A 16,001-nucleotide genomic window follows, 5' to 3' on the forward strand; every position below is an offset into this window, starting at 1 on the left:
TATTTTGGCATTATTAGAATGTTATTATTATATTATTTTCATTCGGTTTAGATGTTAATTTATGTAATGTTGTTGTTGATTCAAAATTGTTCTTATGGTCATAATATTGTAATTCAAGTTTTAATATATTGAGATAGGTAATTAATTTTAAGTGTATTATATTATATGAATACTATTAGATTTTTTTTATACTTGAGAAACTGAAACTCTAGGCTTGAGATTTTTAAGAAATTGATTATAGAATTGAGTGAGTTGTTGGGTCTAGGTTAAACATATAAATAATATTGGTGTCTACGGACTAGTTACTTATAAATATTATATATTTGATAGATTGAAAACGGTTTGAGTCATTGAAGAAAGAAAGGACATTGGTGGATTAGCTTGTTTTTTTACTTCGGTTGAGATAGGTTATGGTTTTTATTCTATATCATAGATAGACTCTTAATAACGATTGATAGTCATTGGGTAATGTGTGAAGTGTGCTATGTATTTAATTATTGTGGTTTGGATGGTTGGTATGTTGTTGTGATTGGTATGAAATTCCAAGACCGTGGAATCCATAATCTTGAACTTGTCCTATCAAAAATAGTGCCTTGAATAAAGAAGGCTTGATGAAATATTATTAATGAACTGGAATGTAATAATAAAGAATGATAAAGTAATTATAGATGGATCGGGTGTCACATTCTGACACGGTATATTTGGATCGGGTGTCACGTTCCGACACTGTATTATTGGATCGGGTGTCACGTTCCGACACTGTATTATTGGATCGGGTGTCACGTTCCGACACGGTATTATTGGATCGGGTGTCACGTTCCGACACGGTAATATTAAAGGAAAACAAATTAAAATGACTTAGTACTACCTAATCTCCAAAACTCATTTTTCAAAAGAGTGTGATGTGGAGGCTTGAGTCCTCATGTGTGATCTTGATGTTGTTAACTGGTTATGTAATTGTTCATTGGTTGCCACCTGTTAAGTGTTGTTGTTGATTTTCCGCTATTACTTTATGCCTATTGCTTTCTATTTTGAGTCGGCCGATGATACCTACTCAGTACATGTTGTCCTGTACTGACCCCTACTTGTATTTTTTTTTCTATTTTATTTTGTGGAGTGCAGCGAATGTTCCACCGACTTCGACTCGACCTCAGCTCTAGTCAGTCTCAATATCATCGAATTTCAGGGTGAGCTATCCTTCTAGCTCGTGATGGATTCTCTTGGTTATGGCATGATGTATTTAGTTTTCGGACACATTTTGTTATTTGTTTATTCTAGTGTTTGATATTTCCGACTTAGTTTTAGAATTTAGATGTCCTTCATGTGATGACTTTCAGGTTTTGAAAAAACGTATTTATTTGAGCTTCCGCGTTATTGTTATATTTATTAGTTAGGTTTTGTAGCGTTGGTTCTCCCACCTAGGAGGTTAAGTGTGGGTTCCAATCATGGCCCATTTTTGGATCGTGACAGATGTGATTGTACTTTATATTTACTTTTAATATAATTTCTATTCCATCGTCTTTGTGTTTTATGATATTACGAACGTCTACCTAATATTAAATAACTACCAAAATATATACCATGTAGTCACGTTGTTAACTTGTTGGTTATTTTTGTGTGAATGAGAATGAACTTATGTTTATACCTGTCACCTTTTCTCGTAAAAGGCAAGTATATATTTTTTGAAAAGGCGACACACTTAATTTACCAAATACACACCTATTGTTGGTTATAAATTTGGAGTGTCTTGCCTCAAATTTGCGATGCTGATATATTGAAAACATTCTTCTTCGCTTCTTCTTTTGTGTGACAATTTAAAAATTAAAGTAAGTGTCAAGTGCTTGTGATTTGTTCCATTCTTTTAGTTTGTCGAAGTTTTATAATTTGAGATATCACTGTCACATAACAGGTTAATATTTTATTTTATCTTGAGAGAAATTAATTTAAAACCTTAAACAATAATGAAAGAATTAAAATCTTTAATGACATATTGTGAATTTTTGTATGAATTCGAAATAAAATTTATTTAACGTTTATACTTTTTATAGTCATCTTACTTTATATATTTGGGAGACTAGAATCTTTGAGATATTTTACTTTCAATAATAAAAGGTGCCCATAAAATCGATTTTAATCAAAGTTTATTATAGATCTTGAACGCTAAATCGAAAAAATAAAAAATGAATGTGTCCTTTGGACCAATACAAAATCCAACATCTTATCCAATGTCAAACAACAACAACTTGGAACCACGCAAAATCCAAAATCTTTCCTTTCACAAATTTCCTTTTTGTCATTTTCTTCACTTCAAGTGAAAGTATGGCTGCTTTTATTTTTTATTACTTAAAAATCATTTTTATCATGTTGCACATTTTAATTCCTTCCATAGTTTGTTACACATGTTTTAGTCTTTATACATTGACAAGATGCTCAATATATATTATCTCACTAATAGTATTATTTTATGGAAAAAAATCCAATTTAATTGAAGTATTTATATGTTTTTTTGAACTTTTTATCATACTTATTCCGATCCAAATATTATCATGCTTTGCTTTTCAAAAAACATTTTGAATACTAATTTTCAGAGTTAAATTAAATCAGAATTTAATATTTTAAATTATAAATCTAAATATTTAAAAACTAAATAAAAATAATATAAATTTTAATTTTTCTCATATCAGTGTAATAAAAAATAGTATTTATCAAAATTTGTATAATTTAACTTTCGAGAAGCAAAAAATAAAAATAATAATTAATTTTTGATTTAAATTTAATACATCAAATGTCTGATTTTTGGTCAAAAGTTAACTATTACTTTCTTTGTCCTAAAATAAGTTTCGATTTAGTAAAAAAATTATCTGAAAATAAGTATTATTTTAAAAATTCAAAACAATTCTTATATAAAAAAAATACTATTTCTTCTTAACAATACTTAATTTTTGAAAACATCTAATAAATAAAGGTAACTTTTTAGCTTTTGGACGTATTTGCCTAATACTAACTTTAAGTCATAAAGTTCTTAAAGTCAGTCAAAAATGAAAAGTTAGGATTTTTAACTCTTTTTTTTCTAAGTGTTTAAAGCCATTTTGTTTGACCATGAAAATTACTTTTATATCCCTTATATTTTAACTAAATTTCCAAACTACCCTTTTTATTCTTTTAACCCTAAAATTCAAACACTTATTTTCAACATAAGCACTTTTATCCAAACACTCAACTGCTTATTTATAAAAATAACTTTGAGCACTTCAAAGTTCTAAAAATATTTTATACATAAAAGTTACTTTTTTTAATCCCATCCAAACGGGCTCTATATCTTACGATTTATATATACATTTGTATATTTTAATGAGTGTAAAATTAGCAAAAATGATACTTATTTTGGGATCAAAAGTATAATATAAAATTAATGAAGTATTCTAATTTTTTTTCTTTTAAATATATACCCTCCATTTGTAAGCAAAAAGACTTTTGACCATTTTTTTTGCTTTTTCCGATATGGAGCTGCCGGAGATGGAATCAATGGCGACGGCGATCGGAGTATCGTTGCCGGTGCTCCGATTCCTTCTTTGTTTCGTTGCAACTATTCCGGTGAGTTTCCTCCACCGTTTTGTTCCTTCTTCGACCGGAAGACACCTCTACGCCGCTGTGATGGGTGGTGTTCTTTCATACTTATCGTTCGGATTCAGTTCGAATCTTCACTTTTTGGTGCCTATGCTTTTGGGTTATGCTTCTATGGTTATCTATCGGCCTTATTGTGGGATCATCACTTTCTTCATTGCTTTTGGTTACCTTATTGGATGGTACTTACTTTCTCTCTCTTAAATTGGGGTTTATTTTGAAAATTTGATTTGATTTGATTTCAATTTCATTTTGAATAGTATTCTTATATTATGTTAAAGTGGATACTGTTCACTTCCAGGGGTGACTCCTTGTCTCCATTGTTTTGAATCTGATGAATGATATTCTACTTGTGGAAATCTTCAATGGTTAATTAAAGGCATAATACATAAAGAAACACTCAAACTTGCCTTTAGCTGGTAAGTAAACACTCCAACTTTGAGTATGTACATCTAAGACTCCTCAACTCATCTATATTGTGTCAGTTGAATCCTCCAACTTACAAATTAATCATCTAGACACCTCCAAAATATATGTGTGACGTCAACATTGGGTGTATCCTCAATATATGTGTGACGTCAACATTGGGTGTATCCTCTATTGAGGATGAATTGGAGTGTTTAGTTGCCAGTTAAGGTGTCTAGATGTGCACTCTCAATGTTAGGATGCTTACTTGCTAGTTGAGAACAAGTTTGAGTGTTTTGTTTATGTATTATGCCATAATTAAACATGGTGTTTGGTCAATAGAGCATTCCAAGCTACCATTTTTATATTGTTATATTCAGAAAATGAGTCTGCTTTTATTTCCTTTTTAATGATTTGGAAGTCATTCTTGCTATACAAACTATTTGCCAAGTGATCCCCCAAAAAGAACTCTCCTTGGTAGATAATATATCCATAGTTTCTGAAAAATGGTGAATGACAAAGCTTTCAGATTCTATAGAAACACTCAAAATTCTTAGCTACCACTATATTTGTGCAGCCATGTGTACTACATGAGTGGGGATGCATGGAAGGAAGGAGGTATTGATGCAACAGGTAAACATTTCTTTGATCCTTATCAAATATGATCTCAATCATCTCACATTTTGAACGTAATAATTTACATAAATTATTTTGATACCGATAGGGCAAGATTTATGTTGTATTCAAGCTTGAATCAAATATCTTTTATTTAGTTACCAGATGTTAAAACAAAAGACAGATAAGGGTTTACAGCAGACTGATTCAGTGAAAAAAGTGTGATCATCCAAGGAGCGCTTATTATTATTAGTATTACTTTTTATATGGACCAAGAAGTACTCAGTTATTATAATGATTTTTTTAATCACACGTTATTTCTAGATCGTATTCTGACAATAGTGCTTTTATATGCCCTTATGGATATTCTGTAGAGACTTGTAAAAAACTTTTTTCAGTTACAGATTTTATTATCATGTTGATGATTGAGCTAATCCAAAATTGATTGTGTTCCACTTTTAGGAGCTTTAATGGTGGTAACACTGAAAATAATTTCATGTGCAATCAATTACCAAGATGGATTGTTGAAGGAGGAGGATTTGCGTGAGGCTCAGAAGAAAAATCGTTTGCTCAAGTTGCCATCATTACTTGAGTACTTTGGTTATTGTCTCTGTTGCGGAAGTCACTTTGCTGGTCCAGTTTATGAAATGAAGGATTACCTTGACTGGACAGAGAGAAATGGCGTATGTAGTATCATAATTATATGGCATAATATTAAACCGACACTCAAACTTGGTCTCTACTAGCAACTAAGTACTCCAACTTTGAGTATGTACATCTAGACACTACTCTCAAAGTTGGAGTGCTTACTTGCTAGTTGAGGCCAATTTTTAGTGTCTGTTTATGTATTATGCCTAATTATATAGATTTCTTCACTTTGAATTTCAATTTGCAACTACTGACTACGTTCATGACCTCCTTCCTTTTCAGATATGGAAATCTTCCGAGAAAGGACACCCATCACCTCTTGGGGAAACTTTGAGAGCTATTCTTCAAGCAGCTTTTTGTATGGGGTTGTATCTCTATCTTGTGCCTTTTTACCCGCTTTCCAGGTTCTCTGACCCGCTATACCAAGAATGGGGTTTCTTTAAACGGTTGAGTTTCCAATATATGGCGGGATTTACTGCCCGGTGGAAATATTATTTCATTTGGTCAATCTCAGAATCTGCTGTCATTATTTCTGGCTTGGGGTTCAGTGGTTGGACAGACTCTTCGCCACCGAAACCACGCTGGGACCGTGCAAAAAATGTTGACATATTGGGTGTTGAGCTGGCAAAAAGTTCAGTTCAGTTACCTCTTGTATGGAACATTCAAGTTAGCACCTGGCTGCGACACTGTAAGTAAATTTATCTTATAATCATTTAAAATGTCGACTAAATTCTAGCAGAACCATTTTTGTTGTAAGCAAAAAATGTGAAATTTTGTCAGCTAAATGTTAATTGTTAGATTCCACGCATTTTATTTGCTGACAAGCTGTTCATTGGAGTATGTACAAACATTACAGCTACCTAGCAGAAGATATTGTGTTTTGTGTGCATGAAAGTTAATCATACACTCAAAGACAAACCATTGTCAGTACAACAACAAACAACAACAAACCCAGTGTAATCCCACCATGTGGGGTCTGGGGAGGGTAGAGTGTACGCAGACCTAACCCCCACATTAAAAGGTAGGGCGGCTGTTTTCGAAAGACCCTCGGCTTAAGAGAGAAGAACAAGGGAGGAGAAACAAGGAAAACAAGACATAGGTCAGTAAAGCCAGGCATATAGCAAACAATATAAAGATATGAATAATGAGAGCGATAAAGCGATAAAGTCAGGGTAGGAAAGATCGGGGATAAAGGAGCATTAACTACTATAGATAAAATAGGATACCCAAAGTAAACTGGGCCAACTAATATAAGCAGTAGTCCCATGCAAAATCATATGTTAAAACAAATGAGCGCGACTACGACTATTATGGAGAACAGATAGGCCACCTAGCCCACTATCTTAGTCCGAGTCCTCCATAGCCTCCTATCTAAGGTCATGTCCTCGGTGAGCTGCAACTGTGCCATATCATGTCTAATCACCTCTTCTCAATATTTCTTTGGCCTCCCTTTGCCCCTCCTGAAATCGTCCATAGCCAACCTCTCGCACCTCCGCACTGGAGCATCTGTGTCTCTCCTCTTCACATGCCCAAACTATCTCAGTCTCGCTTCCCGCATCTTGTCCTCTACCGATGCCACTCCCACCTTGTCTCGGATATCTTCATCCTAATTCTATCCATCCTAGTGTGCCCACACATCCACCGCAACATTCGCATTTCCGCGACTCTCATCTTCTGAACATGAAGCTTCTTGATTGGCCAACACTCCACCCCATACAATAGGGTCGGTCTAACCACCACTTTGTAGAACTTGCCTTTGAGTTTTGGTGGCACTTTCTTGTCACACAGCACTCTGGAGGCGAGCCTCCATTTCATCCACCCTGCACCGATGCGGTGTGAAACATCATCGTCGATATCCCCATCTTCCTGTATAATAGACCCAAGGTACTTGAAGCTTCTTTTCTTTTGAATGGCCTGGGTACAAGCCTCACTTCCCCGTCAGCCTCACGCGGCAGGCCACTGAAACTGTTCTCCAAGTATTCTGTCTTGGTCCTACTCAATTTAAATCCTTTGGACTCCAACGTCTGTCTCCAGCCCTCCAGCTTGTCATTAACTCCGTTGTGAGTCTCGTCAATCAGGACTATGTCATCCGCGAACAACATACACCAAGGCACCTCACCTTGTATTTGTCTTGTCAATTGATCCATCACCAGGGCGAATAAAAATGGGCTAAGAGTCGATCCCTGGTGCAACCCCATCGTAACAGGAAAGTGCTCCGAGTCCCCCCCTACCGTCCTTACCCTGGTCTTAGCTCCATCATACATGTCTTTAATCGCTCTAATGTATGCCACAGGTAAACATTTCGCTTTCAAGCATCTCCATAGGACCTCCCTTGGAACTTTGTCATAGGCCTTTTCTAGGTCAATGAATATCATGTGTAAGTCCCTTTTCCGCTCTCTATACTGCTCCACTAATCTCCTTAAGATATGAATGGCTTCTGTAGTCGAGCGCCCCGGCATGAATCCAAATTGATTCTCTGAAATAGACACACTACTCCTCACCCTCATTTCTATCACCCTTTCCCACACTTTCATAGTGTGACTTAGCAGCTTGATACCTCTATAGTTGTTGCAGCTTTGAATGTCTCCCTTGTTCTTGTACACGGGAATGATTGTACTCCACCTCCATTCTTCCGGCATCTTCGATGTCCTGAAAATGACATTAAACAGCGCAGTCAGCCACTCCAATCCTACCCTACCTGCATTCTTCCAAAATTCCCCAGGGATCTCGTCAGGTCCGGTCGCTTTTTCCCTGCTTATCCTACGAACAGCTCCCTTAACCTCCTCAACCTTTATTCTCCTACAATACCCAAAGTCGCGACGCCTATCCAAGTGCTCCAAGTCTCCCAACACAAAGTCTCTGTCCCCTCCTTCGTTCAAGAGTTCGTGAAAGTATGACTGCCATCTCTGTCTAATGCGGGATTCCTGTACCAGTACTTGACCATCCTCGTCCTTGATGTACTTCACTTGATCCAAGTCGCGTGCCTTCCTCTCTCTCGCCTTGGCAGTCTATGTCAAATATTCCAATGCTACTCATTTAATGTGGCATAATAGGTTGTAGACATATTTATGCCCCAGGGTTTAGCTCTATTGGCAAAGGTTGATGGACGTGTATCTTAGGTAGTTTGATCCCTGCGCCAAAAAAACTAAGTTAAGTATTTAAGTGGAGAAGGGTAGAGGGACGGGGCCATTATTCCCGAGTTTTGAAGTCTACGGTTGACCCAAAGGTTGGATCCAAACAGATTTCTCGATCATAAAAAAAGGGGTTGTAGACATATTATTTAAGTCCTTAGTTGAGTAAAAAAGTTTTTCATAGCTACTTTGTGTTCACATAAAAGTCAATATTGAGGGTGTACTGACTTGATTTCATTTGCTTGACCAACTATTCTTTGAAGCTTAACGATCATTAGCAGAAAAGTGGTTGAGGTTTCTAGATTTCTTTGTTCTCTCATTTATCAGTGAACTTTAACTTTGTGATACAGATCTGTAAGTAGTTGTGCCTTTTCTATATGACCTAATATATTTTCTCTTTATATTTTTGTTCTGCAGATGTATATGAGAGGCTCGTACAGAAGGGAAAGAAGGCTGGTTTCTTCCAGTTGCTGGCTACACAGACTATTAGTGCTGTATGGCATGTAAGTGAATCTTTTAGCACCATTCTTATGCAAGGTTGTTTAATAACTTTTGAAACATTGATACATAATGTACATAAGATCTATGGACATAGTTACATGAACTATATTTGACATGCATAAACATGGTCTCATGCTTTAGCCGATGGTCTATCGGAGGCCTCTCTACCTTCACAAGGTAGGGGAAAGGCTGCATACTCACCACTCTCCCCAGACCTCACTTGTGGAATTACAATGGAGGTGTTGTTGTTGGTCTAAACTTGGTCTCATGCATTTGTGGTTGATTTTGTTGATAGTCTTGTGGGAATTTTGGTACAGATGAGCTTTACATAGTTTTCCAGGCGTTTTGCTTTTGTCTTTGAGCTAATATTCGCTGGACACATTTTTCCATAGTAAAATTCAATCTTTGCTCCTTTGTTTGCGGTAATCCTGTGCTTGACTGCTCGTGTCACTGGATAGTGGCTTATAAATAATCTTGCATGTGTTATTCATGTGCTCATCCGGTGTCTGATGGTGCATAGGCGAGTTTAATCAAATTTCTTATCATGGCTTTTCAAAATTTTGGGGAAGAAATATAATGGGTACTCAATAGTGGTGTGCACATTGTTCCTTTGAGTGCAAGGATCTCTTCCCCGCCCCCCCCCCCCCCCCCCTTCTCAGTCTTGCTTTTGTGATACTTTTATGATGCAGGATCTTTAAACTCTAGCATCAAAATACACTGAAGAAAAGAAGATTTAACTTATGAAAATATCTTCTGTGGAAAAACTTAAGACACAAGAGTGGGCTTAGGAGGCTGTGATATGCAGGAGAAATGGACAATTGGTTGGTGCTTTAAGGCTGTTTTAGGGGCTGGACCGAATTGGAGAAGATGCAGAAATAGTGAGGACTGAGGAGATAAGCAGAGAATAACAGGACTAAGATTGGACAGAAAAAGGAAGAGAAGGAGAGGGAAAAAAGAGGGAGATGAGCCGGTTTTCATGTAATTAAATCTGATCATCTACGCAAAGATGAATTACTGCTTATTCGACCAGTCCTTCCCCGGCTTATTAGGATAGGGCCTTCTCTTATTCGGATGACTTGAGCTTGTCTTGGCTCTCTTAGTTGATAAATAGTACTTTGCTGATGGTTATTCACGCTTAGCTAGATTCTTCGAAAATTTCTTATTTCAAGTCTGCTCCAAGCACACGAGGAAGAATATGCTTTTATGGGAAAAACTTGCAAAGGACCCAGCAGAGATCAAATCTCTTCACAGCCTCCGGAAAACACTAGTAGTGTTTAGCTGCCTAGTTTTGAATATCAGAATTTACAGCTTGATTTTTGAGGATGTTTGACTGCTTTCATTTACTTGTTGTGACCATACATTGGCCAACTGCTTTCTGTATCCTTGACTATTCTCTGCTGTCCAAGCTTCAATCTTATTTCAGAAAATTGGAAAAAGCAAAAGGATACGACACTCCCTAGAACAGAAGTGATAGATTTACCCAAATATTCCTAATAGCATAGGTTCAAACACACTCGGAAAGAAAATGAATTTGACTGCAGAATCCTTCGTGAAGACAATATGAACTTCAAAGATTCCCCTTACTTTTATGGTATTCTTCAAACTTCATGGACATATTACCCTCATACTGATTAGAAAAAACAAAAGGTTGTCTGTTTTTTCATTAGAGGACCTTTTCCATATATATTGTCTAATTTTAGGAATCTAAATCTCACATTTTTTATCCTTTCATTTATGACCCCACTGTTTCAGCTTTATATTACGTGAAAAACCATTGATCTGAAAATGCAATATGTCCTTGTCTGAACTTCTTTACTGTCGAAACAAATCAGAGAGTTATTCTATCAAATAGATCCGAAAGACCCGCTTTTACACTTCTAGGAACTAGTTTAACGCTGTCTAACCTTATAAATCCATAAATTAAGTTGTTGTTCCTATTTCTCTTACACTTGATGCTTAATAATAAACATTTTGTTCTTTCATGCCAAATTTATAGATGTGATTGTCTAGCTTGAATTTGGAATAAGATATTCTGCTTTCTTGAAGTGTGCCATCTTGCTTTTGATATCTACTTCATCTATTGTTTATTGTGTTTCGGTCACACTACTTTTTTGTTGTTATTCCAATGCTCTACACTGCTTTCCTTATTAGTTGCTATGTTTTCTTCACTGTCCTTTTCCTTTTCATAACTACTTTGATTTGCTACGCTTGAATCGAGCGTCCTTCGGGAAAAACCTCTCTACCTCCACGACTTAGGGGTAAGGTTTATGTATATTCTACCCTCCCTAGACCCCACTTGTGGGATTTCACTAGGTATGTTGTTGTGATTATAGGAATATGATAGTTGAATTAATGATAACAATTCCTCATTGTGTGACATCACAGGGACTATATCCGGGGTACATTATATTCTTTGTTCAGTCGGCTTTGATGATTGCTGGATCAAGAGGTATATATCTGGAATTTCTAGCTAGATCAAAGCTGACTTAGCTTTGATTTACTTTTCTTCTAATCATGTCTTGTCTATCCAGTCATTTACAGATGGCAGCAAGCTACAAAAGGTACTCTGTTCGAGAAGATACTAACGTTAATGAGCTTCACATACACACTATTGGTTTTAAACTACTCTGCCGTTGGCTTCATGGTTAGTAGTCTATTTTTCAGAAAAAAACTTAGCTCGAGTCCAAACTAAACGATATAATCTGACAATTGGTTTTCTTGCTCATGTGTTACAGGTATTAAGTCTGCACGAAACACTCACTTCTTATGGAAGTGTGTACTATATTGGAACCGTTATACCGATTGTACTTATCCTGCTCGGTAAAGTGATTAAGCCAGCAAGACCTACAAGATCTAAAGCTAGGAAAGAAGAGTGAGTCATAACGTGCTTCTCGATATGGTTGTTTAGTTATTTTTTTGGTGAAAAAACTAGAGCTTTGCTTCTTCTATTTTGTTTTATGTCTCTAGAACTTGTGTTTTAGAGACATAAAACCAAGCAAATTGTTTTGAACAAAAATAACGTCTTTTAGCATTGTTTAACTGGCTGCCAAAAATCATGTTGCCAACTGTGTAATTTCTGTAGTTTTTGTGAATGTTTTGCTTTTACATCTACCTTGCATTAATAGTTGAGTAAACATTGTTTATGGAGACAAAAAAATGGCTTGATGATTTCTTTCCCTTGTCAATCAGATGGATCCCATAGAAGGTATGAATATAATTTACTAGGTAATTACAAAAGGTCTTGCAAAATTAGAAGTCAAAATCTTCCTGGCATTATATTCACAAAATATTATTAGGTTAATATACACGAAAATTGAGTAAAAAATATTAAATTCATGTTGTGATTCTTAAACACTAATAAAGTGGTGTGGATTCAGCAAAAGATATGAATATCATATATTAAGTAATTATGGATGGTCCTATAAAATTAAGAGATAGTTTTGAACGGTCATATTTTACAAAATATTTATAGGCTAATATACACGTTAAATTGAGAAAAATATTAAATTCCTATTTGTAACCTCTAAACGCTAAAAAAAGGCTCACATCCTATAAAAGCTATGAACATCATTCATTAGGTAATTACATATGGTTCTATGAAATATAGGGTCAAAAAGTTTCGGACAGTCATTTAAAAAATATTCAACATGAAAAACTGAAAAAATCGTTTAATTTCTGTGAGTGACCCTTAAATGCTATATAAATTGTGTGGATCATGCCGAGACTATACGTACTGTTCCATGATTTTTAAAGGTTCTGCAAAAACAATTGATTGAAAGTTATATCACCAAAAAGTTCGTAGGCTAACACACGAAAAACTAAACAATCGCTTAATTTCTGTTGAGTGGCTACTAAATGCTATATAAAGATCATGCCAAGACTATACATATTTTTCTCCAGGTCATTATAGATATAGTTCTATAAAGATTTTACAAAAAATAAATTGACCGAAGGCTATATCACCAAAATATTCATTGTCTAACACACATGAAAATCTAAGAAAATCGTCTAATTTCTTTTGAGTGACCCCTAAGTGCTATATAAATGGTACAGATCATGACGAGACTACACGTACTGTTACTTAGGTCATTACGGATTGTTCTACAAAGATTTTGCAAAAATATTGACTGAATGTCATATCACCAAAAAATTAATGGGCTAATACACATGAAAAATTGAGAAAATCACCTAATTCCTGTTCAGTGACCCCTAAATGCTATATAAATGGCATGGATCATGCTGAGGTTACATGTATTGTTCGCCCAGGTCATTTCAGATGATTCTATAGAGGTATTGCAAAAAAGTTGACTAAACAATTCATGGTCTAACACACATAAAATACTGAGAAAATTGCTTAATTTCGATTGAGTGGCCCTAAATGCTATATAAATGGTGCAGATCATGACAAGACTACACATACTATTCTCAAGTCATTATGCATGGTTCGGCAAAGGTTTTAGCAAAACAATTGACCGAAAGTTATATTACCAAAAAATTCATAGGATAACATACACGAAAAACTAAGAAAATTGCATAATTCCTGTCGAGTGGACCCTAAATACTATATATGTGGCGTGATTCATACCGAGGCTACACATACAGTTCCCCCAGGCTATTATGGATGGTTCTGTAAATGTTTTGCATGAAAATTTATTGAAAGTCATTTAACCAAAATATTCATGGGCTCATACACAAAAAAAACTGAAAAAATCTCCTAATTATTGTTTAATGGTCCATAATGCTATATAAATGGCCATGTTCCCCGGTTATTACGGATGATTCTATGATGGTTTTACAAAAAAATTGATTAAAGCTATATCACCAAAAAATTAAGAAAATCACCTAAAACCTGTTGAATGACCCCTAAATGTTATATGAATGGCACGAATAATATTGAGGCTACATGTGCTTTTCCCATAGATCATTGCAAATAGTTCTATAAAGGTTTAGCAAAATATTTGATCGAAAGTCATATCGCGAAAATATTTGTGGGCTAATACTCACGAAAAATTGAGAAAACTTGCCTAATCCCTATTGAGTGGCTCTTAAATATTATATAAATGGTGTAAATCATCTCGAGACTATACGTACTATTCCCCCAGGTCATTATGGATGGTTCAGTAAAGGTTTTAGCAAAATAAATTGACCGAAAGTCATATCACAAAAAAATTTATAGGCTAATACACAAAAAAAGTGATAAAATAGCCGAAGCTACGCTTATTGTTCCCCCCATGTCATTAGAGATGATTCTGTAAAGGTTTAGCAAAAAAATGAGTGAAAATCACCAAAACATTCACGGACTAACACACACAAAAAACTGAAAAAATCTCCTTATTTTTATTGAGTGGTCTCTGAATGTTATATAAATGGAACGAATTATGTCGAGGCTACAAGTATTATTCCCCAGGTCATCACGGATGATTTTGTAAAAAAATTGATTGAAAGTTATCACCAAAAAATTAATGGGCTAACATACACGAAAAACTGAGAAAATCACCTAAAACCTATTGACTGGCCCATAAATACTATAGAAATGGCGCGGATCATATCGATGATGCAAGTACTTTTTTCCTAGGTCATTATTGATGATTCTATAAAGATTTTGTAAAAAAATTGATCGAAAGTCATTTTACCAAAAAATTCATGAAATAACACACAAGAAAAATCAAGAAAATCACCTAATTTTTGTTGGGTGGTCCCTAAATGCTACATAAATGGTGCGGATCATGATGATGCTACACGTATTATTTTCCAGGTCATTATAGATTGTAATATAATATTTTACAAAATTTTTTGACTAAAAGTCATATCACCAAAAAATTAATGGTCTAATACACATAAAAAGCTTAGAAAATTGGCTAATCCATGTTGAGTGGACCCGCTAAAAAAATGGTGCGGATCTGGCTGAGGCTACACATATTGTTTCTCTAGATCATTACAGATGGTTCTTTAAGAATTTTGCAAAAAAAATTGATCGAAAGTCATATAAAAAATTTAATGGGCTAATACATATAAAAAACTGAGAAAATCACCTAATTTCAATTGGATGTCCCCTAAATACTATATAAATTGCGCAGAGCATACCGAGGCTACACATACTTTTTCTCAGGTCATTACGAATTGTTCTATAAAGCTTTTGCAAAAATATTGACAGAAAATTATATCACTAAAAAATTTATGGCCTCACACAAAAACTGTGAAAATCGCCTAATTTTGTTAAGTGACCCCCAAATGCTATTAAAATAAAGCATATCATGTCGAGACTATATGTAATATTCCCCCATTCATTATATATGATTTTGTAAAGATTTTGCAAAAAAATTGACAAAAAATCATTTAATCAAAATATTAATGGGTTAACACATATGAAAAATTGAAAAACGCCCAATTTTAGTTGAGTGGCCCTAAATGCTATATGAATAAAGAGGATAATGCGAGGCTAGAGATACTCTTCCTCCATTTCATTATGGATGGTTTATAATTATTTTTTAAAAAATGACCGAAAGTCATATATACGAAAAACTGAGAAAATCATCTAAATACTGTTGAATGACCCCTAAATGCTATATAAATGGCGTGGATAATGACGAGGCTACACATATTGTTCCCATAGGTCATTACGAATGGTTCTGTAAAAGTTTTTCAAAAAAAGGACCAAAAGTCATATCACCAAAAAATTTATGAGTTAACACACACGAAAAATTAAAAAAATAGCTTAATTTCTATTGAATGGCCCCTAGAAGTATATAAATGGCGCAGATTATGCTGACACTGCACGTACAATTCCCCAAGTCATTATGATGGTTCGGTAAAAGGTTTTAGCAAAACATTTGACCGAAAGCCATATCACCAAAAAATTTATAGATTAACACATGAAATATAGAGAAAATTCCTAATTTCTATTGAGTGGCACCTAAATATTATATAAATGGTGCGGTTCATGCCGATGCTACACTTACAATTTCCACAAGTCATTATGGATGTTCTGTAAATGTTTTGCAAAAAATTGACCAAAATCAATATCACCAAAAATTTCATGGGCTATCACACACAAAAATCTGAGAAAATCTCTTAATT

General features: G+C 34.9%; 1 protein-coding gene across 1 annotated transcript; it reads left to right on the forward strand.

Annotated features, from left to right (window-relative positions):
• Positions 1–3,452: 3,452 nt before the first annotated feature.
• LOC129888689 (lysophospholipid acyltransferase 1-like) lies at positions 3,453–12,029 on the forward strand. The gene is made up of 8 exons (XM_055963659.1): positions 3,453–3,806; positions 4,607–4,662; positions 5,107–5,327; positions 5,575–5,980; positions 8,841–8,926; positions 11,310–11,373; positions 11,456–11,568; positions 11,660–12,029. The coding sequence occupies exons 1-8, from the start codon at positions 3,502–3,504 to the stop codon at positions 11,798–11,800; spliced, it is 1,392 nt and encodes a 463-aa protein (XP_055819634.1). The 5' UTR covers positions 3,453–3,501; the 3' UTR covers positions 11,801–12,029.
• The last annotated feature ends 3,972 nt before the right edge of the window (positions 12,030–16,001 follow it).

Source organism: Solanum dulcamara, chromosome 5 (assembly GCF_947179165.1).
Source record: "Solanum dulcamara chromosome 5, daSolDulc1.2, whole genome shotgun sequence".
In the NCBI taxonomy this organism is placed as follows: Eukaryota; Viridiplantae; Streptophyta; class Magnoliopsida; order Solanales; family Solanaceae; genus Solanum; species Solanum dulcamara.